General features: G+C 51.5%; 3 protein-coding genes and 1 non-coding gene across 4 annotated transcripts in view; 1 reads left to right on the top strand and 3 right to left on the bottom strand.

Annotated features, from left to right (window-relative positions):
* LOC134412125 (protein S100-A13-like) overlaps positions 1–21,269 on the bottom strand; it is a 344,998-nt gene that overhangs the window by 120,806 nt on the left and 202,923 nt on the right. The gene's annotated exons all lie outside the window — the stretch shown is intronic.
* LOC134412433 (U2 spliceosomal RNA) lies at positions 2,149–2,339 on the bottom strand. Its single transcript, XR_010026410.1, has one exon. It is a non-coding gene; the product is annotated as a U2 spliceosomal RNA (small nuclear RNA).
* JTB (jumping translocation breakpoint) lies at positions 4,868–9,858 on the top strand. The gene is made up of 5 exons (XM_063145605.1): positions 4,868–4,970; positions 5,612–5,652; positions 5,892–5,977; positions 7,810–7,889; positions 9,213–9,858. The coding sequence occupies exons 1-5, from the start codon at positions 4,909–4,911 to the stop codon at positions 9,367–9,369; spliced, it is 426 nt and encodes a 141-aa protein (XP_063001675.1). The 5' UTR covers positions 4,868–4,908; the 3' UTR covers positions 9,370–9,858.
* On the bottom strand, positions 11,636–16,486 carry LOC134412095 (cocaine- and amphetamine-regulated transcript protein-like). The gene is made up of 3 exons (XM_063145872.1): positions 16,081–16,486; positions 12,787–12,870; positions 11,636–11,906 (listed from the first exon to the last, which is right to left on the bottom strand). The coding sequence occupies exons 1-3, from the start codon at positions 16,216–16,218 to the stop codon at positions 11,799–11,801; spliced, it is 330 nt and encodes a 109-aa protein (XP_063001942.1). The 5' UTR covers positions 16,219–16,486; the 3' UTR covers positions 11,636–11,798.

The raw sequence follows: 21,269 nt of genomic DNA, 5'->3' as shown, positions 1-21,269 counted from the left end.
GAGGGGCGGGCAGGGAGGGACGCCGCTGCTGTGTGGCTTCAAAACGGGGTGGGGGGGGCGATTGGAAGAGTCCTCTCGGACATTCGCCTTGGCAAATTGCTTCCTCTACTGCGAACAAGGCAGCTTGTGCACCCCTGAAACACACACACACTCACACACACACACGTGTCCATGCCTCTTTTCAGGCAAAGCCTCCCAAGGCGCCTTCCAAGAGATAATTCCTTTCCTGCGCATTGCTTCCAAACGATGGACAGTGCAACCCGCTTGTCAGGCCTCCAGGCCCCGTTCCTTCTGCCCCCCGCCCCACCTCTGAGCCATCGGCCGTGCCTGTCCATCCCTGTGGGTTTATATGTTGCACAGAAGGAAGGTTGGGGCTCAAAGCCGGTGTGAGCTAGTTGAAGCTTTGTTTGGGAGAGGCAGAAAGAAGGCCAGCCGGAGGGAAGCAGGCACAGTAACATCCCCAAGGTTGCCTTAAAGCTTTTTCTTTTGTTTTTTACATCACTTAGATTTGAGGTGAGGTGGGGTGGGGGAGGGAGTGGGGAGGGAATGTTTTGCCCGTGGAGGAATGTCCAAAATTTCACCCTGGAAGGTTGGCTTGCAGCTCTAGGCTCAGATGAAACTCTGCCCTGTTCTGTAAACTTTTTTTTCTTTCGTAGGAAAATTAAAGAGGGGATTTTTAAAATGTGGGGAACCGGCTTTCCTTTCTTCCAAGCGAAGATCTCCGTGCAACGTCCAAGCTTACAAATTCTCATGCCCAGCAGAATCTGTTCCGGTAACGGAAGGCCCACCAGGTCGTTTTAAACTCTCTTGGACGAATCTAGAGGCCCGGGTTTCAGATCTTTACCCTGCTGCTGGCTTTTATTCCGTTTTTTAAAAAAACACTTTGTAGAGGTTTTGTATTTGATCATGTTGTGTTTTGGGGCTGGGCGAGTTAGGAATGGAAGGAAGGAAATTAAAGAAACGCTAGCCATGGTGGCTTGTGCTAGGGCGCCATCTCCTGGAAGCGTGACATAACAACCGTTGCCTTTTAAAGAATCGGAACTCAGCAACAGAATTGAGATGCTGCTCCAGAATTGTGTGCATGGGTCCTTGACACACGGGATGTTTTGGACTTCATCTCCCATCAATGTCAGCCAACATGGCCAATGGACAGGCATTCTGGGAGCTATCGTCCGAAACATCTGGAGGGCACCGGGTTGAGGAAGGTTAGTCCTAGCGCTTCATGCACATCTGGCCACCAGGCATTGCTGCTTTTTCCTAGCCCACCATCACTCTGATTTGGGGACTGCCTTCAGATCAAGGTGTCCTGCCATGGCTCCATAGCACGCCAGCATGATCCTGGAGGCCACAGAGTAAGGGCGACTTACTTTGTCTGGGGACAATGGGGATTGTAGTCCAACACAAGATATGGATGGGTCCAGGTCAAGAAAGTGTACTCTGGATTGTTTCTACATCTATGTGATAAAGGTACCTAAGTTCCTGCGATATATATTTGAAGGGATAGAGAGGCTCATCTCATTGTCTGGCTCAGAGGATGACAGCAAGGGCGAGGGCCTTCTGAGTGGTGGCCCCCCAATTGCGTAATTTTCTCCCACTGAGGTCTTCCTGTGACAACATTGCCACCTTTTCGGTGCCAGGTTAAGACTTTCCCAGGCCTTTGACAGCATATGGTGGGGCTTTTAATGTCCGTTGTTTTATCTAGTCCATTATTTTATCCGTTTTATTTTGCGGTAATTGTTTTGTAGCTGTTTTAATGTGTTTTCAAATTTTGCATGTTAATGAAACGTATGTTCTAAGGTGGATTCCTGCGTTGATCAGGGGATCGGACTCAATGGCCTTATAGGCCCCTTCCAGCTCTACTATCCTATGATTCTATTCTGTTTTTATTTTCTTGTAGTTTGGGGGCTGTGATTTTTGTGAATTGCCCAGAAGAGCACGCTGGCTATTGGGTGGAATAGAAATGAAAGAAATGACATGAAATGGCAGCAAGCCCATAGGGCAAGCCTCTACTTCAGTCCCCCAAGACTAAAATTAGAGGCGTGCCTGGAGTCTGTTTGCAAAGGGAAAGGGAATGGAGCAGCCAGCAGGACTACTCCAGAGTGACTTATTGTTTGATCTCTCTTTGAACCAGCCATATTCTCCCCAGAGGGGAGGTGCACCGTTCCTGGAGGTACTGCAATACCAGGTCGATGCGTGGAGTGGATGGAGCAAGCCCCTATTCCATCTCCCAGTTCCAAAAATCCATTTAATATATAGTCCTCAAATAGAGGACATATCAGATATTAAACTGATAAGAACAGATACTACACTTGATCTTAGCCAAAAGGCCGAGAAGCGATACTGATTGCTGCAAAAGGCAAGGTGGACTCCTTTCCCACCGGCATCAGAGAGACCGAGAGGAAACCCAGGCTCCGAGGAACTCAGCGCCTCATCAGAATCAGCACAAGTTGTATAATCCAGAGAATGTGTTCTGAAAACAATCCTGGTCCTGTTCTCCAGGTAACCAGCTCCCTGGTAGGTGATTTCGTCTCAAAAAACGTGGATTCTCTCGACCTCGTCAGTTTCTCTGCTGTCAGTCCAGTTGTTCAGATGGCTGTTGGTGTAATATTTGCATAAGACTTCCCCTTTTCCCCCCATTGGCCTCTCTGCCACGGTTAATTCACTGCCCACCACCAGAGGTCCCAGGTGTTTCTTTCCCTGCAAAGCTACACTTGTGCATAAGAAGAGAACATTCCTCATCACACCAAACATTGCAATGCTGTAAAAAAAATTTTTAAAAAAATCCGTCGAATTGCAACAGCACAAAACTTTTCTGGCCTTGCGATGGCTTTCAAACCGTTGCCCAGTAAGACCTGATGTTTGGGAAGCTTGAATCTGACCACTCGCATGCTGAATAACTATACTACATTCCCCTCAATTCAATGCAAGGCTGCCGCCCCCACAATTAACTTGCCGTGATTCAAGCACCTAACAGAAATGAGAAGGAGACTTGCGTTGACCTTCAACCCTAACCAGTTAATTTTGCCATAAAATTTCATTAGCAAATTATGATCGTTTGTTGCTGTTCCAATATTTACACCCGCTTTTCCATTAAAAAAGCATTCCAAAGCAGCTTTAAATCCCAGATTAATCTCCCACCTTTGAAACAAACATAGAACCAAGTGGTGAAGCTCTTGTTAAACTGTACCATCCTTCGAGATCATCCTTAAAGAATAGAAAATAGTGTGTTAGGAAGAAGGGATTAACCTATTCGTCTCCCTGAGGTGTTCTTTTTCTTGGTGCAGGGAGATGTTTATGACGGAAGATTCACACACATGCATCTTCCTCTCCCCCTGAAATGGATCAATGTAGAGGGGAGAATTATTATTATTATTATTATTATTATTATTATTATTATTATTATTATTATTTATTGCATTTCTATACCGCTCCATAGCCGAACCTCTCTGGGCAGTTTACAAAGATTAAAAACTTTAAAATACAGTATACAACATTTAAAAACCATTTACCTAAAACGCACAAGCAATATACACGAAGACAACATACATCTAAAAACAACTTCATGTCTTTAAGATAATCAAATTGTAAATCCATTCATTGCTTCCTACTGCTTGGTCAGTTTCGGATAAGAAATAGTACTTTTCTAATCTGTGGATCGTAAATGAATTGCAAATTGGCATTAAGCTATGTATCTATCCCTCGATGCAAACTTAGAGCTCATTCCGGAAGGAAATCAGGTTATAACAGTTCCCCTTTGTAGTTTCTGTCATTTCTAGTTAAAACTAGAATATAGTATTTAGAATTAAATATCCAGTTTAGATTAGATACTTAACACATTCTGGCAAATGAAACATTGAGAGTTATATCAGCTGTGCATTTGAATGTTTCTTAGGCAGTCTTGCTTTGATTTTGCTGACTGTTTAAAGTGGCTGTCAGGTCCTGCCTGGGGAAAGTATCCTCAGACATTTTCCTGGAAAGGAGGTGATGGCCTCTTTACGAACATGCTGAGATTCTGTAAGGCTGGGGGCAAAGCTGACAGGCAAATGATTGCCCCAGGTGATTGCCCCGTAAGAGCAAGCCGGAGCATCCTGTGAGGTGACACGATTTCTTGTTGTTGTTTTTAAATCCCTCTGCACTTTCAGGTCTGCTTCTGAGAGAAAAGCAAGAGGACAAAAAATATGGCCTTGCTAAGCTGCCAAAAGCCAGTGCAGAACTTTCTGAACATTGATCAACATAGCTGATATGGGATGCAGCTCGTAGGGCAGTTACTCCACCATCACCCGAAAACAGGGCACAGCTTTGCATACAGCTAACATCATGCTGTCTATCTATCTCTCGATGCAAATTCCGAAACAATGACTATAATTTAAAAAGAAATATTCATACATCTCACTAGAGTGGGGAAAGGCTGTGGCCATATCCAGGCCTGTCTGGAGGGGGACTGAACGTCTCTGTTACCTGCTTGGAGTTTAGGTGGCATCAAAGTCTCATCCTTTCTAGAGAACTGGGAAATTGTAGGAGTGTTTTTTCTGTCTAAACATGCATTGAATAGGTTCAGCACCTTGGATAGAGCCTTTAGGCTTCTGACTGAAACCCAGAATGGATTTATAGCCTCACCTAAATCGGAGCCTGTCTCCTTAATCACTGATTCCTATTAATGTACTCTACCCACTCTTTGCCCCGCATATGGCGGCTCCTCTTGGCTGCAACGGAGGACCGAAAGTCTCTAGAGAAACACCATAGAGACTGTGCCTTCAACGCCCCTCTCTCTTAACCAAGCCTGCCTTCCACGGCGGTATCAGCGGCCGTCGCAGCGCGCGTGCGCGTTACGAAGGGACCTACCTTCTTCCCAGAATGCCCCGCCAGAGCCCATGAGCGTGGCGGAAGTGCGCTTATGGTGGAGCGACGATGGGGCCAAGATGGCGGCTGGTGTTGGCTGCGCTTTGGGGGTTCATCGTTGCGCCCCCTGGGTAAGGGGGTGGCTTGGGGGGAGGAGGAACTGGGGGGTCCTGTTATTGGAGGTGGGGGTTCCCTAGGGAGCCAATAATAGGCCAGCCTCCCCCAGCTAGGCGCCCAGCAGATGTGTTTGGACTGCATATCCCATCAGCCCCAGCCAGCTGCCCCGCTGTCTGGGCATGACGGGAGGTGTAGTCCAAACGTATCTCGAAGGCTGCTTAAAAGTGATTTATTATTATTAACATGAGTAGTAGTAGTGTTATAGTACAATCTTATACATGTCTACTCAGAAGTAAGTCTGATTAATTTCAGTGGGGCTTACTCCTGGGTAAAATAGTATAGGATTTCAGCCTTAGTCTTCTTTTCCCTTTATTTCCCTTTTTCTTTTTCACCCCGTTCCCATAGGGTGACTTATGGATCAAGGAGAAAGCAAGCGTGCAATGTAAAAGACATCATAAAAGGAAAAAGGGGTGGGGAGGGCGGAGGAAAAAGGCAAGCTCAGGCACTACAACCCTGAGAGCTGGATTGCTACCTGTTCCCATTTCCTGAAAATTATCTCCCTTACGTTACTTTAATTCCCTTTGCTCCAGCTGCTGTCATTCGCAATAATAATAATAATAATAATAATAATCAAAATTTTCTATTCTATTTCCAGGTTGGCTGAGGTTGCTCTTGAAAATGATGTCAGGAGCCCAGGTTAGAGGATGGTTCTGTATACCTTTTGTGTGTGTGTGTGTGTGTGTGTGTGTTCGTGCGTTACTGTCTCTGGAAGGCCGGGGGTGGGGGCGTGGGAAGCAGTACGTTACAGCAAATGTTTCGTGAGGGCTGGGTGCCTGCAGTGGGGACAGGGCCGGGGCCCATGCTTTCTGAAACACTGTAGGGCCAGCTTTGACATGACTCCAGTGACGCGGAATATCCTGTTTGGCTTCTCGCAGTGAACTTGCCTGGCGCCACGCCCTGTTGGCAGACCGGAGACTTCGTCGTGACGGTACAGTGTGCCCCCTGCACAAGTTTTCAGACTGTAAGTGATTCGCCTTTCTTGACAGAGTTCTCCACAGGAGGGCCATGTGCTTGCTGGGTCAGGAGGAGCTGGGCTTTGGATTGGCCATGTCACACTGGAGAGGGGGGTGTAAAAGGCGGGCTAGTACGGCCGCCATGCGGATGTGGACACCTTGGAACCATAGTCACAGACACAGTTTCTCAGTGGCAGTGTATATCCCTTATTGATTTATTTCCAGCATTTTTACCCTTACTCTTCAAGCCCCTCCCCAAATGCTCAAAAATGGATAACGAGACGCGATCTAAATGGCACGACACAAAAGGAAAGGAGATTGGGAGGGAGGACGAAAAAAGCAAAAAATCAGGCACCAGTTCTTAGTTGCATAGCTTTTATAGGTGTTCTTCATTTGCGGGGAAGGGCAAAACCAGTTCCCTGCGGTTTCTCCTTCCCTGGTCGATACATGGGGCTACCTTGGTCTCCCCCTTGCCTCATGGGAGGCAGCTTCCCAGTGGCCCTTGATTCTCCGGCCAATGGGTGAGGCCAGAGTTTGCTGGGGGGGGGGGGCTGGGAGCTGTAAGCCTTTTTTTTTTGTCTAAACATGCATAGGATTGTGCCCTTAAAAGTTTTCTTACCTTTTTTTGCTGGTACATAAAGGCCTAAACAACTTGGGATCTGGTTGCCCAAGGGACTGCCTTGTCCTCCTGTAGACCCATTTGATCGTTGAGTCCATCTGCAAGGTGCTGTCTTCCCGAGGTCTGCCCCACAGTTGTTCAGAGCGAGGCGCTCCCAGTGCCGCAACATCTTTCCCTGATATGCGCGGCATCCCTTTTTATTTTTAGGGGCGTGTTGAAGGCTTGATCCGTTTACGCTTAGCATCCCCTGCGTGACTTAGCCTGACATCTTCCGAATGTGTAGATATTTTATGGTTTATGGGGTCTGCTTTGAAAACTGTAGATGCAAGCGATTTAGAAATACTTGGAGCTAAGTATCTAACGAAATAAATGGGTAGCTTCCTTGGAGGGCACGTCGTCCCCTTGCCCCTTAGTAAGGCGGATTATGGAACGGTTCCATCGCAATCAGTGATGGAGATGACCCCCCCTCTCCCTGCTGATGCAATCTGATATAGACAGTGATGAGGCAACAGCATGGACTCAGGCAGGGATACGGCAGGGCAGCCTCCTTTCGGTGGCTAACTTTGAGCCTGATTTCTGATGCCATGTCGTTTGGGACATGGCATCAGAAATCAGTTCCAGCCCTACCTGAGGATCGGACCTGGGACTTCCTGCACGCAAAGTCCGTGCTTACACTACTGAGTTACGGCCTTAATTCCGCTAAAAGGAAAAGACTCCGGTCCTCATGATTCTGAACGGAGGGCTGCAACAATAGGAGCATGGGATGTTGTCTTACGTTGAGTCAGACCCTGAATCCGTCAGCGCTCAGTCTTGTCTACACAGACTGGCAGTAGCTATCTGGGGGTCTTTTTAGCCCTATCTGGGGAACCTGGAAATTGGCCACGTGACTCCGCTGCCGTAGAAAGGTGGGGGAAATGGGTCCCCTCTTCTCCGTTTGCATGCAGGCCTGTTTGTTTATTATTTTTACTTGGAGGTTTGTGCCCTGCCTTTCAATCAAACGTTGCGCAAAGCGGCTTACGAGCCACGGGTCATCGAAGGCAAGAAACCAGCCTCGCACATGCGCACACGGCCTGGCAGCCCTGAGGGATGGAGACCCCTCCCCAAGGGGGTTTCCCTCCTGCTTTCCAGCCGTGGGGTTAATGCCTGGGAGGACGAAACCAAAACGGCGGCAGCTGTCCTTGATGTGGCGGTATTTTAACGAACGCGTCCTCTTGGCCGTAGAAAACATTGCCGGTGTGCGGCACCACGGGCTTCGTCGAACAGATCAACTGCAGTGCTTCCAAGAAGGGCGAATTCAAGAGGTGGGTGTGTTGGAAGGCGCGGGACAGGGCCCCCTCCTCACGGCAGGCACAGTGCCCTGTCACTGATGGTGGCCAGCTGCACAGCCGGGTGGGTGGAGGGAGCGTACTGGTTTGGTGGCCCTTTTGCACGGCACGGCAGTGGCAGGCCACCTCTTGTGAGTGCTCAGCTCGGAGCCTTCTGGCTGTGTTTGACTACAATTCCCAGCATCCCCCAGCCAGCACAGGATGCATTTTAGAGGGAGAAAGTGAGCCTGTGTCCCCACTAGGAAGGCACGACTGAATTGGCGTATTCCAGTCAATCCCGCTAAAAGCCAACTCGGGTGCTGCGGGCCGGTGGTTTTGTGGCTGAAACGGAGGCGCTGAGAAAGACAAGGGAGTTATCAACACGTTCTCAGAGGAACCTCAAAGTTTGCAGCTGTCATGGGGGATGCTGGCTTGAGATGATTCGATATTTCCAACCTTGCAGCACAGTGTACTCCTGTTCAGGGTTCTAGCAAACCAGTCATATCATCTTTCAGGCTATTCCATTTATTTATTTATTTATTTATTACCTCTAAAAACTTTCAGGTTCCCCTGAGCATGCTGGTTCCTCCTCCTCCTTTCTCAGTGCCCCCATTTCGGCTACAAAACTCATTGGCACGCAGCACCCGAGTTTGCTATTAGCGGGCGTTATTTGACGGCGACTACAGTTCAGTCACGCCTTCTGGGCTACTTTTCTCCCTTTAAAGCATGGGTTCTCAACAAGGGGGGGAATTCCCCCCTGGGGGGGATTTTAGGGTTCCAGGGGGGAAATTGGGTCCACTATTCAGCAAAGTATGATGTCCTGGAGATTATGTCTTCCTACACATGTTATTAAAAACCTCCCCGAAAAGCGTCCTGTCGTCTGCAAAAGCCAGGCCTTTGCTCTCTTTTCCCTCCCTCCCTCGCAATCCTAGAAGTTTCAAGCTTCCCATTTAAAGGGAAGCATGGGAGCTGAGACTGTAAAAGGGGCCATGCTTTGCGTTGCCCCTTTAAATGGGACTAATATAGCAAAAAAATGGAAGATTTTCAATATTATATGCCTATTATTTGGAATGCACCTTTTGAGTTAGACTATCTTGGGAAGGGGGGAATTATATTCGGAACCATGGTGAAAGGGGGGAATGGAGCAAAAAAGGTTGAGAACCACTGGGCGCCCCGCCGCTCCCCACGGGCACCTCTTGTGCGCCGTTAAGACGCGGCTGTTGGAATTTGAGCCGGAGGGAAGGCCGATTCCGTCCTGGCCTCTGGAAGTGTTCCCTCTTGTGCGCTGGGTGTGACGCTGACCCCACCTTTCCCTTGCAGCTGCCGTTCGACGGTGATGGAGGCGCGCCTCTTCTGGAAGTTCGAGGGCGCCGTGCTGGGCGTGTCGGCGGTCTTTGCCCTGCTGGTGGTGAGTCGCCAGCGCATGCTCGACCGGAAAGCCCTGGAGAAAGTGCGCAAGCAGATCGAGTCCATTTAGCCGCGCTCGCGCCCGGCCGCTCCCTTTCGACGGGGAAGCCTCCTCAGGACACGGTGGAGAAGGATAGCATCCCGCTGCGGGTGGAAATCGGTTTCCCACGCGTCCCCTCCGGCCGCTAGGGAACGCTTCTCCCATGCAGACACCATGGGGGATTCACACCGGAGCATCCATTTGTAGCACCTGCGTTGGTTGGCTGGGGGCAGGGGGCAGGGTTCTGATTTCGGCGCCGATGCCACTGTCTCTCCGTCTTGCATTGGACTCAACGGAAGCCCGGCCCGTCTCTCGTCTAATCGCTGTTTATTAAACGAGCGGCAACCCCAGCGGGCGTCTTTTGGAAGTCTTGCGAGGAGACAAGACAGCGACTCATCCTGTGACCCCTCTCTCTCCGGGGCGCCACTCTTTTGACTTTTATTTATTTCGTTTCTTTCCACGCATCCTCCCTCCCGACTGTGTACGGAACCTGGATTTGATTAAAACGATTCCCTCCTAGCTGAGTGTCTGGAGGCCGTCTGCGCAGCCGCGTCGCTCCGCATGTTTGCCCAGGGCAGAGAGAGGCAGTGGGATAAATTTGGGGGACCGGGGGGGGGGGGGGTGGGGGTTCAAAATGAGAAACAGGTACCGGGTTGGGCTCTCTGTGCCCCACCTGGGATCCTCCAAGTGCCGTTGGCCTCCAGTTCCCGTAATCCCTGACCATCGGCTGTTCTCGCTGGGGCAGATGGGATTTAGAGGTCGAACCTACCTGGAATTGGGGGCACAGATGTTCCACCCCCGCCTGGGGCTTGGTTCAGCTGTGCTTCCGTATTTGATAGGGGTGGGGTGGGCAGTGGAGGTGTTTGGGGCGGGCAAGTAGGACTGGCCCAAATGTCCACCGCTCCAAACCACCTATATTCCTGCTTTGGCCCAGATGCCGCAGCTGCGGGGGACAATTTGTAGTACAGGTGCTCCCCCTCTTCTCAAGGGAGATGGACCCCAGGGCTGGCGTTGACACTGGCTGGGTGCGGCACAAGCTTACAAAGGTGTTTTTCCCCTCTTGTTAAATTTCCTTGCTGACATATTTAAGACGGCGGGAACATGAGAAGATCCCTGCTTGGGCAGGCCAAAGGCGCGTCTAGTACAACGTTGGGATCCCGCAGAGGCACAGCAAGGGCCTCCACGGGACGCCCGCGAGCAGGACATGAGCGCAAGAGCGCCTTCCCGCCGCTCCGGTCCGGGCCGCGGAGGTGTGGCGAAGCTGTGAACCGTCCTGACGTGGGGATGCTTAGAGCCGCGCAGTTGAGCTCAGCGCCTCCCGGCCAGCCCTGCCGGTCTAGCGTTGAATGAAATTGTCGAACGAAATGGTGGCAGGTGAATGTGTAGTCTTCCTGGCACCCCCTGAATCCTTGTGACTAAAGCTAGGCGGCGAATTTGGCTGGCGATGGCCTATTATTATTATTATTATTATTATTATTATTATTATTATTATTATTATTACTACTACTATATTTATTTGTATTCCGCCTTTTGCCCAATACTGGGCCTCAAGGCGGTATTACAAAGTTTAAAACATAACATTGTAAAACCTAGAAAAAGAAATGTAAAAAAAAGAAGAAGTTTAAAATACACAACGCCCCCAAAGGAGCCTGCCTCTTAAGCTCCCAGTCCCAAAAAGATGTTGCAGCTGGGGTTGAGATGGTTCTGTACTGGGAGCCTGAGTCTGCTAGGAGGCAGTTGGAAGGTTCCACAGACTAGGCCAGCCTTCCTCAACCTGGGGCGCTCCAGATGTGTTGGACTGCAACTCCCAGAATGCCCCAGCAGCTGCTGGGGCATTCTGGGAGTTGCAGTCCAACACATCTGGAGCGCCCCAGGTTGAGGAAGGCTGGTCTAGGCAAACCCCCAAGGCAGGACAACAGCCCCTGACTGGCCCCTTGCTTTGTAGGCATCCTCTCCTGGCTGGATCCGATGGACACGATCCCAGGTAGCGGGAGCCTGCCTCTTAAGCTCCCAGCCCCCAAAAGATGTTGCAGCTGGGGGTGAGATGGTCCTTTGCTGGGGGCCTGAGTCTGCTTACTCCCTGCATCCAGCCACTCGCCGGCAGGCAGGGTGGGGAGGCGTGCGATCAGGATAAATCCGGACCTTTGGGATTTCAAAGAAAAGGTCCCCATTCGCTTGGCCTTCCAGGAGCGGGGAGTCTTTCTTACTGCTCTGACCTATCTCCTTTAACCTAAACCGTTGCCCTTCACCCGTAGGGGGGAAAAATGCACTCCACACATGCTCAGAAGCTCTCTTTTATTACTTCCGAAGCCTGGGTCCAGGGTTCCGGGGACGCCCGGCCCCTTCTCCAGATCGTCCCCCTGCCCGCCCCTTCGGGCCGATGCGTCGCGACGAAGCAGAAAGCGGGGAGCCGCTGTTGGGGGAGTTTAGCGGTGGCGGAGCGGAGGCGGCCGGCCATTTCACAAGCACTTGAGGAGGAAAGCGTTGCAGGCAGAGCTGCGCGGGCAGTCGCAGAGTTTCCCAATCCGGGCGCCTTTCCTGACGGCGCAGGGGTTGCCGAAGGAACACTGCGGAAGGAGGGGGGGGCACGTTAACACCGAAAGCCCTGAGGGAGGCGGCAGCCTTGGCTTCTGCCCTGCTGGCTGGCTTTTCTCCCTGGAAACTGTTCCTTCGTGGTAGTGAGGGCTGTGCGTATAGTGGTTAGGGTGGGGTGTATTATTACTATTATTATTGTTATTACTATTAGAGTTATATACCGCCCCATAGCCGAAGCTCTATGTAGTGCTGTGGTTGGACTACAGTTCCCATCATTGGCCATGCTGGCTGGGGTTGATAGGACTTGGAAGTCCAGCAACATCTGGAAGGCTGCAGCTTCACCCCCCCAGGTTACAGCAGGATCTTAACACCTGCGAAAACGCGTTGACAGGTCTGCCTCCCCTCACCCAGAACCCTTTGTTTGTGTTGTACAACTCCCATCAGCCCCTGCCAGCATGGCATTGGCCTATGGCTGGGGATGATGAGGGTTGTAGTTCCAAACATCTAGTTGTCCCTCCCTGTTGTCGTTTGGGCTACGTTAGCATCAACACTCGCGGCCTGAACAGAAGGAATTACAATTGTTGAGACCATCCCTGGGAAACCTGTTTCGGGGGCCCTGCCCTTCGTCCCCTCCACCGTCTGGTAGAAACAGGTACGCTGCTTCTGAACATGGAGTCTCCATTGCTAGCTCTAATGACTTGACAGCTGCGGCTGGAGCACTCCTTCATAAAGTAAAGCCTACTTAAAAGCCGCCTTTGCGGGGACGAAGCCCAGCCCTCGAGCGCAGAGAGGACGCCACCCTCTTCTGGCGGTGGCGTCTCATCCGTCCATCTCGGACGCCTCTTCCCCGTTGCTACGCCCCCACCCCACCCCGTCGCTCCCGCCGCCGCCACCGCCTCAGCCAGGCGCTACCTTGGGAACTTGGTTAAACTTTTTCTCCCAGGTCGAGACCTTCTTGTGCTGCAGTTTCTCCAGCACCTCCTGCAGTTCGTCCAGCTGAGAGAGACAAAACGGGAAAAAGACACAGACGGGGTTGACCTTCCTGCAATCGAGGGCTGCATTATCCCAGCCCCATAGGTCTGGGTCTGCATTTCTGCGGTGGGTGTGGCCAGAGCTCAAAGTAGGCGGAGTTGCAGAGGGGTGGGGAGAGAGACCTGTGGATTCAGGCCCGTTCCTTCCCCGACTAACAGTGGTGTAGTGCAACCAGGGCAGGTAGGGTTGAAGCACCAGGACTTTTTTATTACCAGGGATCCCAGCACCATCTGCCACCCTCCTCCGACTTCCTTGTTCCCTGAGCTTAGCTGTCGTTCTCACAGTTGCTGGGCGCGGGGGGGGGGGGGGGCGGGGGGGATGGATTTTGCCAGCAGCAATATATTGTAATGAGCTAGCCCTAGGGTTGCCATATTCCAAATCCACAAAACCGGGACAAAATTTTTTGGGGGGTGGGTGGGCTAGGATCTTTTAAATGAGCAATATGTAAAGGTCTGGGGAAAGCCCAATTTTTGCAAAGGCCAATTTCTCAATTAAAACATCAACTACTGCAAAACCAGACATTTTAGATTCACTGCAACTTACTTCCAAGTAACAGGTTTGAGGTTGGCAACCCAAATCCAAGGACGTGGATTTTTGAAGGGCGATTTTTGGGGGAGTGACTTTCCTTTCCTTTCCTTTCTCCCCTCTCTCCTTTCCTCTCCTTCACCCCCTCATCCCCCACTCGCTCCCTCCTTCCTGTCCCCTACAAAACTTTCTTCCCCCACAAATAACCCTGCAGCTCCGCCCCGCGCTCACCCTAAAGGTCTGACCACAACCAGCCAAGCTCACCAAACTCCTTTGCATTGCATGGGACTCAGGTAGCCGGAGGAGAGCACATGCTCTGTTGTTCCTCTTCTACTCAGCCACAGGCGCAATAAGGTGAGTCTCGGTGAGTGACTCAGATGAGCCTGTGGAGCAGCGGTGATGCTCTGGAAAAAGCACCGGATTGATGTGTCTTTTTCTCTGCTGCTGCCGCTTCGCTGAACAGGCTCAAGGCACCATTTCGGAGGTCAGAATTTCTCCAGCCAGCTGGACCAGGAATCTGGGATTCTTGCCCAGCCGGTCGGGACATTTCAGAATCTCCTGGAAATCAGGACATTCCCGGTTTTCCGGGACGTATGGCAACCCTAGCTAGCCCTGATGTAATGCAAAGAATTTTTGGAGTTGTTGGTCTGGAGTGAGCAACTAAGGCCCATTAGCTTTGCCCAAGACTTGGTCCTAGCAGATGGGAAACCCTCCTACTGGTTTGTTGACAGTGCAATAAAGGGTAGCATCCGGTGTTAGTTTTTTTGGTGGGAGCAGGATAAATATACTTTAAAGATGAAACTAGTGGTCCCTGTGCTTCCGGCATCCTGCTTCCCAGGGTAGCCATTTCCACACCTCGGGGAAACCCACACGCAGAGCAGGAATGCAACAGCCCTCTACCGGTGTTCACAGGTAGACTGCATCAGAGTGGGGAGGTTCCACAAAGCCATCGCAATTAGCAGGGTTGAAATCTGCTACCAGGAGTTGGACTCTCTCTCAATTGGCAAAGCCCATGTTCTGTGAGAAGGATGTCCCAGGTTCTGTCTCTGGTACCTCCCAATCTCACACGGTAGGACTTACAGTATTTCTTCGATTCTAAGACAACATCGATTGTAAGACGCACTCTAATTTCAGTACCGCCAACAGAAAAAAAGCTTTGATTCTGAGAAATAATAAACGCACCTGCGATTCTAACCCGTTTTTAGAGATGTTTATATGGGGGGAAAGTGTGTCTTAGAATCGCAGAAATATGGTCGTTTCGAACCTTACAAAACAAAATGCCTGTTCTGAACTCCTAGAAAACAGCTGCCAGCAGAGGCTGGCGTCTCTGAGGTCAGTGGGGTGGCGGATCCGCTCCAGGTTTTGGTCAGAACTCTGAAGGAGCTGTCCAGGGGGCTGAAGGATAGTTCCTTCAGAGTTCTAACTGGTTCTGACTAAAACCCGGAGCGGATTCGCCACCCCACTGACCTCGGAGGCTCCAGCGTCCACTGATGGCTTTCTATCAGGCCATGTCGGTCGCCCCGCAACCCCCAGGTGGGTCGGATTACACAAGACCAAGCTAGAAGAACCAAGGGCTTGACGCGGATCACGCCCCTTGCTTGTTCACAGAGTGCAAAGCAGCCTTCGCCAGCCAGGCGTGTGCCGGGTGTTTTGGACTTCAGTCCCCAGCATTCTTGGCCCTGCCGCCTGGGGCTGATGGGAGTTGAAGTCCGCAACACCTGGAGGGACACCAGGTTGGGGAAAAGCTGATGGGGGCAGAGGCAGTAGCTCAGTGGTTGAACCTGCACTTTGCATGCAAAAGCTCCCAGGTTGGGTTCACGGCGTCTCCAGGAAAAAATTCTTCCTGAAACCCTGGAGAGGTGTTGCCAGTCAGTGTCGGCAATACTGAGCTAGGTGGACAGCAGGTCTGACTTGGTAGAAGGCAGCTTCTGAGGTTCCTGTTGAAGCCGGCCCTTCTTCAGAGCCATGAGGGCTAGCATCTTGCTCTATTTTGGGGGGAGGGGCTGAGACTCAGCATCAGAAGGTCCCAGGTTCCGTTTCTGGCATCTTCAGCTAAAAGGTGCAGGTGATGGAGGGGTGGGGGGAAATGCCCTTCTCTTCCTTCCACTCAAAGTTGGCACTACGGGGCTATTTGGACAATGATGCGATTCAGAAAAAGGCAGATTCGTCTGCAGTGGAAGGGCTGTAGCTCAGTGGGTAGAGCCCTTGCTTGGCATGCAGAAGGTCGCAGGTTCGATTCCCGGCTTCTCCAGATAGGGCTGGGAAAACGTCCTCCTTGAAACTCGGGCGATCCCTTGCTGCCAGTCAGTGTCGACAACCCTGGGCTAGATAAGCCGATGGCTACGTTCTCCCACCAGGCGGCTTTTCTGTGGACGTGCTGGGGTATCTTACGTATCTTATGCGCGTCAGTTTCAACCTAACGTACTCCGTGGGTGCCCACGGGTACCACCACTGGGCATTTCTGACATTTCCACCACCACCCCGCTCCACGTACATCAAAACGTGTCTCCTCCTCGGTTGGGGAAATTGGGTTACCCCATTTTCAGGCACCTCCTTGCAGCATCCGTGGCTGCTTTTGCCCCCCCCCATTCCCCCATCCCGTGGCAGCCACGGACCAAAGTCGTGGGGACCGACGCCACGTTAACTCACCAGTTCCTTTTCGTGCCCCTGGTAGTTGTGCTTGAAGGGGAATTCCTGGGGTGGCCGGCCGCCGCCGGCGATCCCTCCGCGCGCCACCAAGAACAGGCAAAGCAAGACCACCACGGCACCCAAATGGGAGCGATCCATGGCGGCCGGGAGTGGAGGCAAGTAGCAGCTCCAGCCGAAGTCGAGGGCGAATGTGCCGGACGGGGAGCTGTCCGCGGTCCTGACCCTGGGATCTTGCCTTCCTCCGGCTCAATGCAGGAGAGAGTTAACCTGCCTGCGTTCCTGCCAGCCCACACAGGCTGCTGAGATGCGTGTGCGTGTGGGAAGCTTTGCACACTGAGGAGTGGCGCCCCGAACCCTGTCTCCTTGGAGAAGCACAGCCGCCAAGGAAGGTGGAACGCGGAGCCGGCAGACACGCACCGAGCGAGGCCAAAGTTTGGGCGCAGAAGTGGCGTCGGCGGCCCCCGGGGGGGAGGTTCGGAGGGGGGGCGCCGCTTGAATATTGATGAGCGGCTTACTCCACAATGGCAATTTGGCAGGCGAGGAGAGGAATTAAAGGGAACAGGGAGAGGGAGAGAGCGGGAGAGCGAGCGTGATCCATCATCTTGGGACGAGGCCCAGCGCCGGCTGCAGGCAAAAACACGCTGGGAATGAGCTCTCTCCCTGTCCAATAACTGTTGATTCTGATGTGCCTGGCTCTGGGCATCTGTCTAAGGACCCCGCTGATGTGTACGGTTATTATTCGAATTAATCATTCTTGCAGGACATTTTGATGTCCGAAAGCGCTTGTAAATTCCTGCCTCGTTTATCTTCCCTGTTCCTTTCTTTTTTCTTCCTTTTCTTCCTTTCTCTTCCTTCCTCTTTCTTTTCCTTTCTCTCTCTCTGTCCTTGTTCCTCTTTCTTTCTTTCCCCCCATCATTCTCTTCCCTTCCTTCCTTCCTTCTTTCTTTCCGCCCTTCCTTTCTCTTCTTTTCCCTTCCTTGCTCTCTCCTTTCTTTTTCATCCCTCCCTCCCTTTAATTCTCTTTCTTTCTATACTTCCCCACGCCTCTGGACACAAACCCACGGAAACATTTTTATTCTGACTGAGGCATTGAGGCACCCTCCTATAAGGAAAGAGTGTGGGCCCTTTTTAGTTTAGAAGAAGAAGAAGGAAGAGGAAGAGGAAAGAAGAAGGCTTATGGTTAAACCATGGTTGATATTGTGATGTCCGGACGCAGCCGTGTTTACAAAGTGGCCTTCCTGTTTTCCTTTGGCTTGTCAGGCCCAACCCTCTCCCATTCAAGATGGAGGAAGCGCTAAAACCCATGCCACTTTGGGGGTCTCACTGGGCAATGACCCTCTGCTTTCCCTATCTAGGAAGTCGCCTTCCACGGAATCAGCTGCCTTGGCCCATCTAGCCCAGCGTTTTCGATACTGACCGGCAGGGGATCTCCAGGGTTCCGGGCAGTAATTTTCCCAGCCCTCCCTGGAGATGCCGGGGTTCAAATCGGGGACCTTCTGCATGCCGAAAAGGCTCTCCACCCCTGAGCCACGGCCCTTGGCTGAACGTGCTTTCGCTGGCTTCCGAGGGGACGGCGCGCATGGGTAGTGATGTGCTTTCTCCTGGGTCATGCTTCTGCCATGTGGAAGATTACATAAGAGATGGACAAACCATAATCTGGTCTTCTTGCTGGGGATTAGGATTAATTGTTTCCTGCTGGAAGGAAGAATCTTGTAAAAAATAAATCTCACCATCTGCTGTTCCCTCATTTTCCCCTTCTTGCTTAAAAGGGGATGCGTCTTCTAAAATGGTGCCTTCTATGACATACATGTTGCATCATCTAAAAAGATAGGATGTTATACTTCTGGTTCGGAATTATTGTTTTTCCTCGTGCAAACCGAATTGATAGATTAATCAACTGAAATTGATAGATTAATCAACTGTAACCCAGACGTTCAATCAAATAAGATTTGTTTAATTGTTCAATGCGAAGAACTGAGAAACTTAAAGATTTGTGGGCACAAACAGGTGCAGGATGTAGCAGTCAGCTGATTGTTAATGTAACCCAAGCCGTGGTATGTTGGGCATCCCTCGAATTATGCATGGTGTGTACCGAATTGTGCGTGATGTGGAGAAAGTGAATAGGGAGACGTTTTCTCCCCTCTTTCATAATACAAGACCCCATGGAGGTCATCTGATGAAGCTGATTGGTGGGAGATTCAGGACGTATCAAAGGAAAGACTTCTTCACACAGCGTGTTGTGGAACTCTGGGACTCACTTCCACAAGATGTAGCGATGGCCACCCATTTGGATGGCTTTAAATGGAGGTTAGAAAAATTCATGGAGGAGAAGGCTATCGGTGGCTAATAGCCTAGATGGCTCTATGCTACTTCCGGTCTCAGAGGCAGTGTGCCTACATATTCCAGTTGATGGGGAACATGGGCAGGAAGGTGCTGTTGCACCCACGTTCTGCTTGTGGGTTTCCCGTATGGTCGGCCACTGTGTGAACAGAACGCTGGGCTAGATGGACCCTTGGTCTGATCCAGCAGGGCTCTTCTGATGTTCTTATGGGGCTGGGGAGGATGCTTAATGAAACCCACAAGTCCCACACCCTGACTCCCTATCCCAGTTTTATCAACATCGGCACGTAGGAAGTTATGTACCAGGTCAGGCACCAGATATTTTGGCCAGCACCCATCAGCTTGAGCCAGGATGGCCAATGGTCAGGAATGCTGGGAGCTGTAGTCCAAAACATCCAGAGGCTACCTTGCCAAGGAAGGCCAATTTTGCCCAGTTTTGTCTACTCCAACCATTGAGATGTTATGCTCACGGCTCCCACCTATCTGGCTATTGGCCATGCTGCCTGGGGCTGATGGGAGTCGAGGTCCGAAACACCTAGAGGGCATGAAGTCGACCTCATCAGGGTCTGAGGCAGAGAAGTATTGCCCGCTACTTGATCTGCCGGGAATCGAACCTGGGCCCTTCTTCACGCAGCCGAGATGCTCTTCCCCACTGTGCTACGGGACCCCTGCAGAGGCCGAGGCCCCTCCGCACCGCAGACCCCCTTGTGAGTCCAGTGGAAGCTGATCCATCACCGAATGAGCTCACCCCTTGCCTCCATCCGCAGCCTGCTCTCATTAAATCTCCGCCCGCAAAGCCAGTCTGACGGATCGATGTCGGGTCTCGGCTGCTTGCCAAACAAGCTCTTGAAAGTGACTCAAGGCCTCGGGTAGCGGCCGCTAATTCCGGCTCGTCGCGGGTCCCATTAATTCCCGCCGTCTCCACCTGTTTGCCCTCGCATTTTAATCACAGCTTCCCCTTCAGAGCCAGACACAGTTACGGCACGTGGCAGGAAAAATGGGCTGTCGGGGGCGGAAAAACAGCAGGCAAATGCTGCGATAAACTGGACAGGAAGAACATCAGAAGAGCCCTGATGCTGGATCGGACCGAGGGTCCATCTAGTCCAGCACTCTGTTCACACAGTGGCCAACCAGCTATCAGCCAGGGACCCACAAGCAGGACATGGTGCAACAGCACCCTCCCGCCCATGATCCCCAGTAATAAAAGAGGGTGTTTCATAGAATCGTAGAGTTGGAAAGGGCCTACAAGGCCATCTAGTCCAACCCCCTGCTCAATGCAGGAATCCACCCTAAAGCGTCCCTGACAGATGGTTGTCCAGCTCCCTCTTGAATGTGGGCTTGGGACCACAATACCTGATGGAACGCCTCTCCTGACGTGAATATACCTGGTCACTATGTTCAACATCTAAGGTCCTCCTCCGGGTGCCTACTCCGAGAGAGGCTCGGAGTGTGGCAACGAGGGACAGGGCCTTTTCGGTGGTGGCCCCCAAACTATGGAATGATCTCCCTGATGAGGCTCGCCTGGCACCAACGCTGCTATCTTTCCGGCGCCAGGTTAAGACTTTCCGCTTTGCCCAGGCATGTGGCGGCACATCTTAATCACCCACATGTTTAGTTTTTTTTAACGGTTTTTAATGCTTTATGTGTGTATGTTCTGTGTTTTAGAATTTTAAATTTTGTATACTCGTTTTTTCTTAATTTTAGGATTTCTGTAAACCGCCTACAGAGCCCTGGCTATGGGAGCAGTATATAAGTGAAACAAACAAATAAATAAAATAAATAAATAAAATGTCCATCTGTCCATCAGCATTGTAGTGTCATGTCCAATTTTCAAAGGGGGAAGTTTTCTCTCCCCGCGTGCTGCAACATCCCCCTCCAACTCCCCCCTCCTCTTCCTCTGCATGGCAACAAAGCTCAGAACAGAACATTTCAAATCGGTACAGGAAAACACATTGCTTTCCGCTTGAGATGGGTCGGATGAGCGATGCATCGGCCGGCGTTGCCCGTTGTGAAATGTCAATAAATCCTAACCGTTCTCTCCGGAGCTGCATAGGTCGAGATGAATGAGCATGTGCAGTGTGGTGTTACGGGCCTGGGGCTGGGAGAGTTTCAAATGCGCAGCCGTGCGCCCGGAGCGTTGGGGTCGAAAACGGAAAATCGCGACCCATGAAATGGGGGCAAAGGCCTTGGGTAAAGGCAGATGGGACAGCCGGTGTTGGGGGTCCATTGGCTTAAGAACAGAACGTATTGTGATTTCCTTGCTGGATCATGCCAGCTGGGAGTTATGGGACTTGTAGTCCAACACGGTGGAGGGCCCCAAGTTGGAGAAGGCTATGCCAGGTAGGCGTTTTGTGCACTGCTCCCTAAAAAAACGTCGGTTGTCTCTGCTGCTCCCACCCACCTACGTCTTGAGTGCCTTTAGTGATGCTCTCCCGGGAGATGACTTCATCCCTGACGCAGCCCCTGGCTTGCTGTCTTCCTTCTCCCACCTGCTCTCTCATCTCTGGTAAAATGAACGGCGACTTTTCATCTTTGCCTCTCCGGGTCGGAAAGAGAAATGACACACCAGGGGACCAGTTCTTGGGAAAAAGGAAACCCACTGGGGGTCGATTGGAGCAATCCTCGGGAATATGCAAATGCCGTCATCTAACCTCTGGACACGTGCAGAGGGCTTTCGTAGCAAGCCGCCACCACGGGTGGCCACCTTCTCCCTGTCCAGAGGCCGTAGGTGCTTTTTGCGGCTGTGTTAAGGGGCAGAAATTCAGTAGGTCATGCCTTTGTCTGTCACTAGAGGGCGGAGACTGCTCCTGTTAGATTTCTGCCTGTCAGGCATACACACACACACACTG

The sequence above is a fragment of the Elgaria multicarinata genome, chromosome 21 (assembly GCF_023053635.1).
Source record: "Elgaria multicarinata webbii isolate HBS135686 ecotype San Diego chromosome 21, rElgMul1.1.pri, whole genome shotgun sequence".
Taxonomy (NCBI): domain Eukaryota; kingdom Metazoa; phylum Chordata; class Lepidosauria; order Squamata; family Anguidae; genus Elgaria; species Elgaria multicarinata.
The sequence above is the reverse complement of the archived record's forward strand: the minus strand, read 5'-3'. Positions and strand labels throughout refer to the sequence as shown.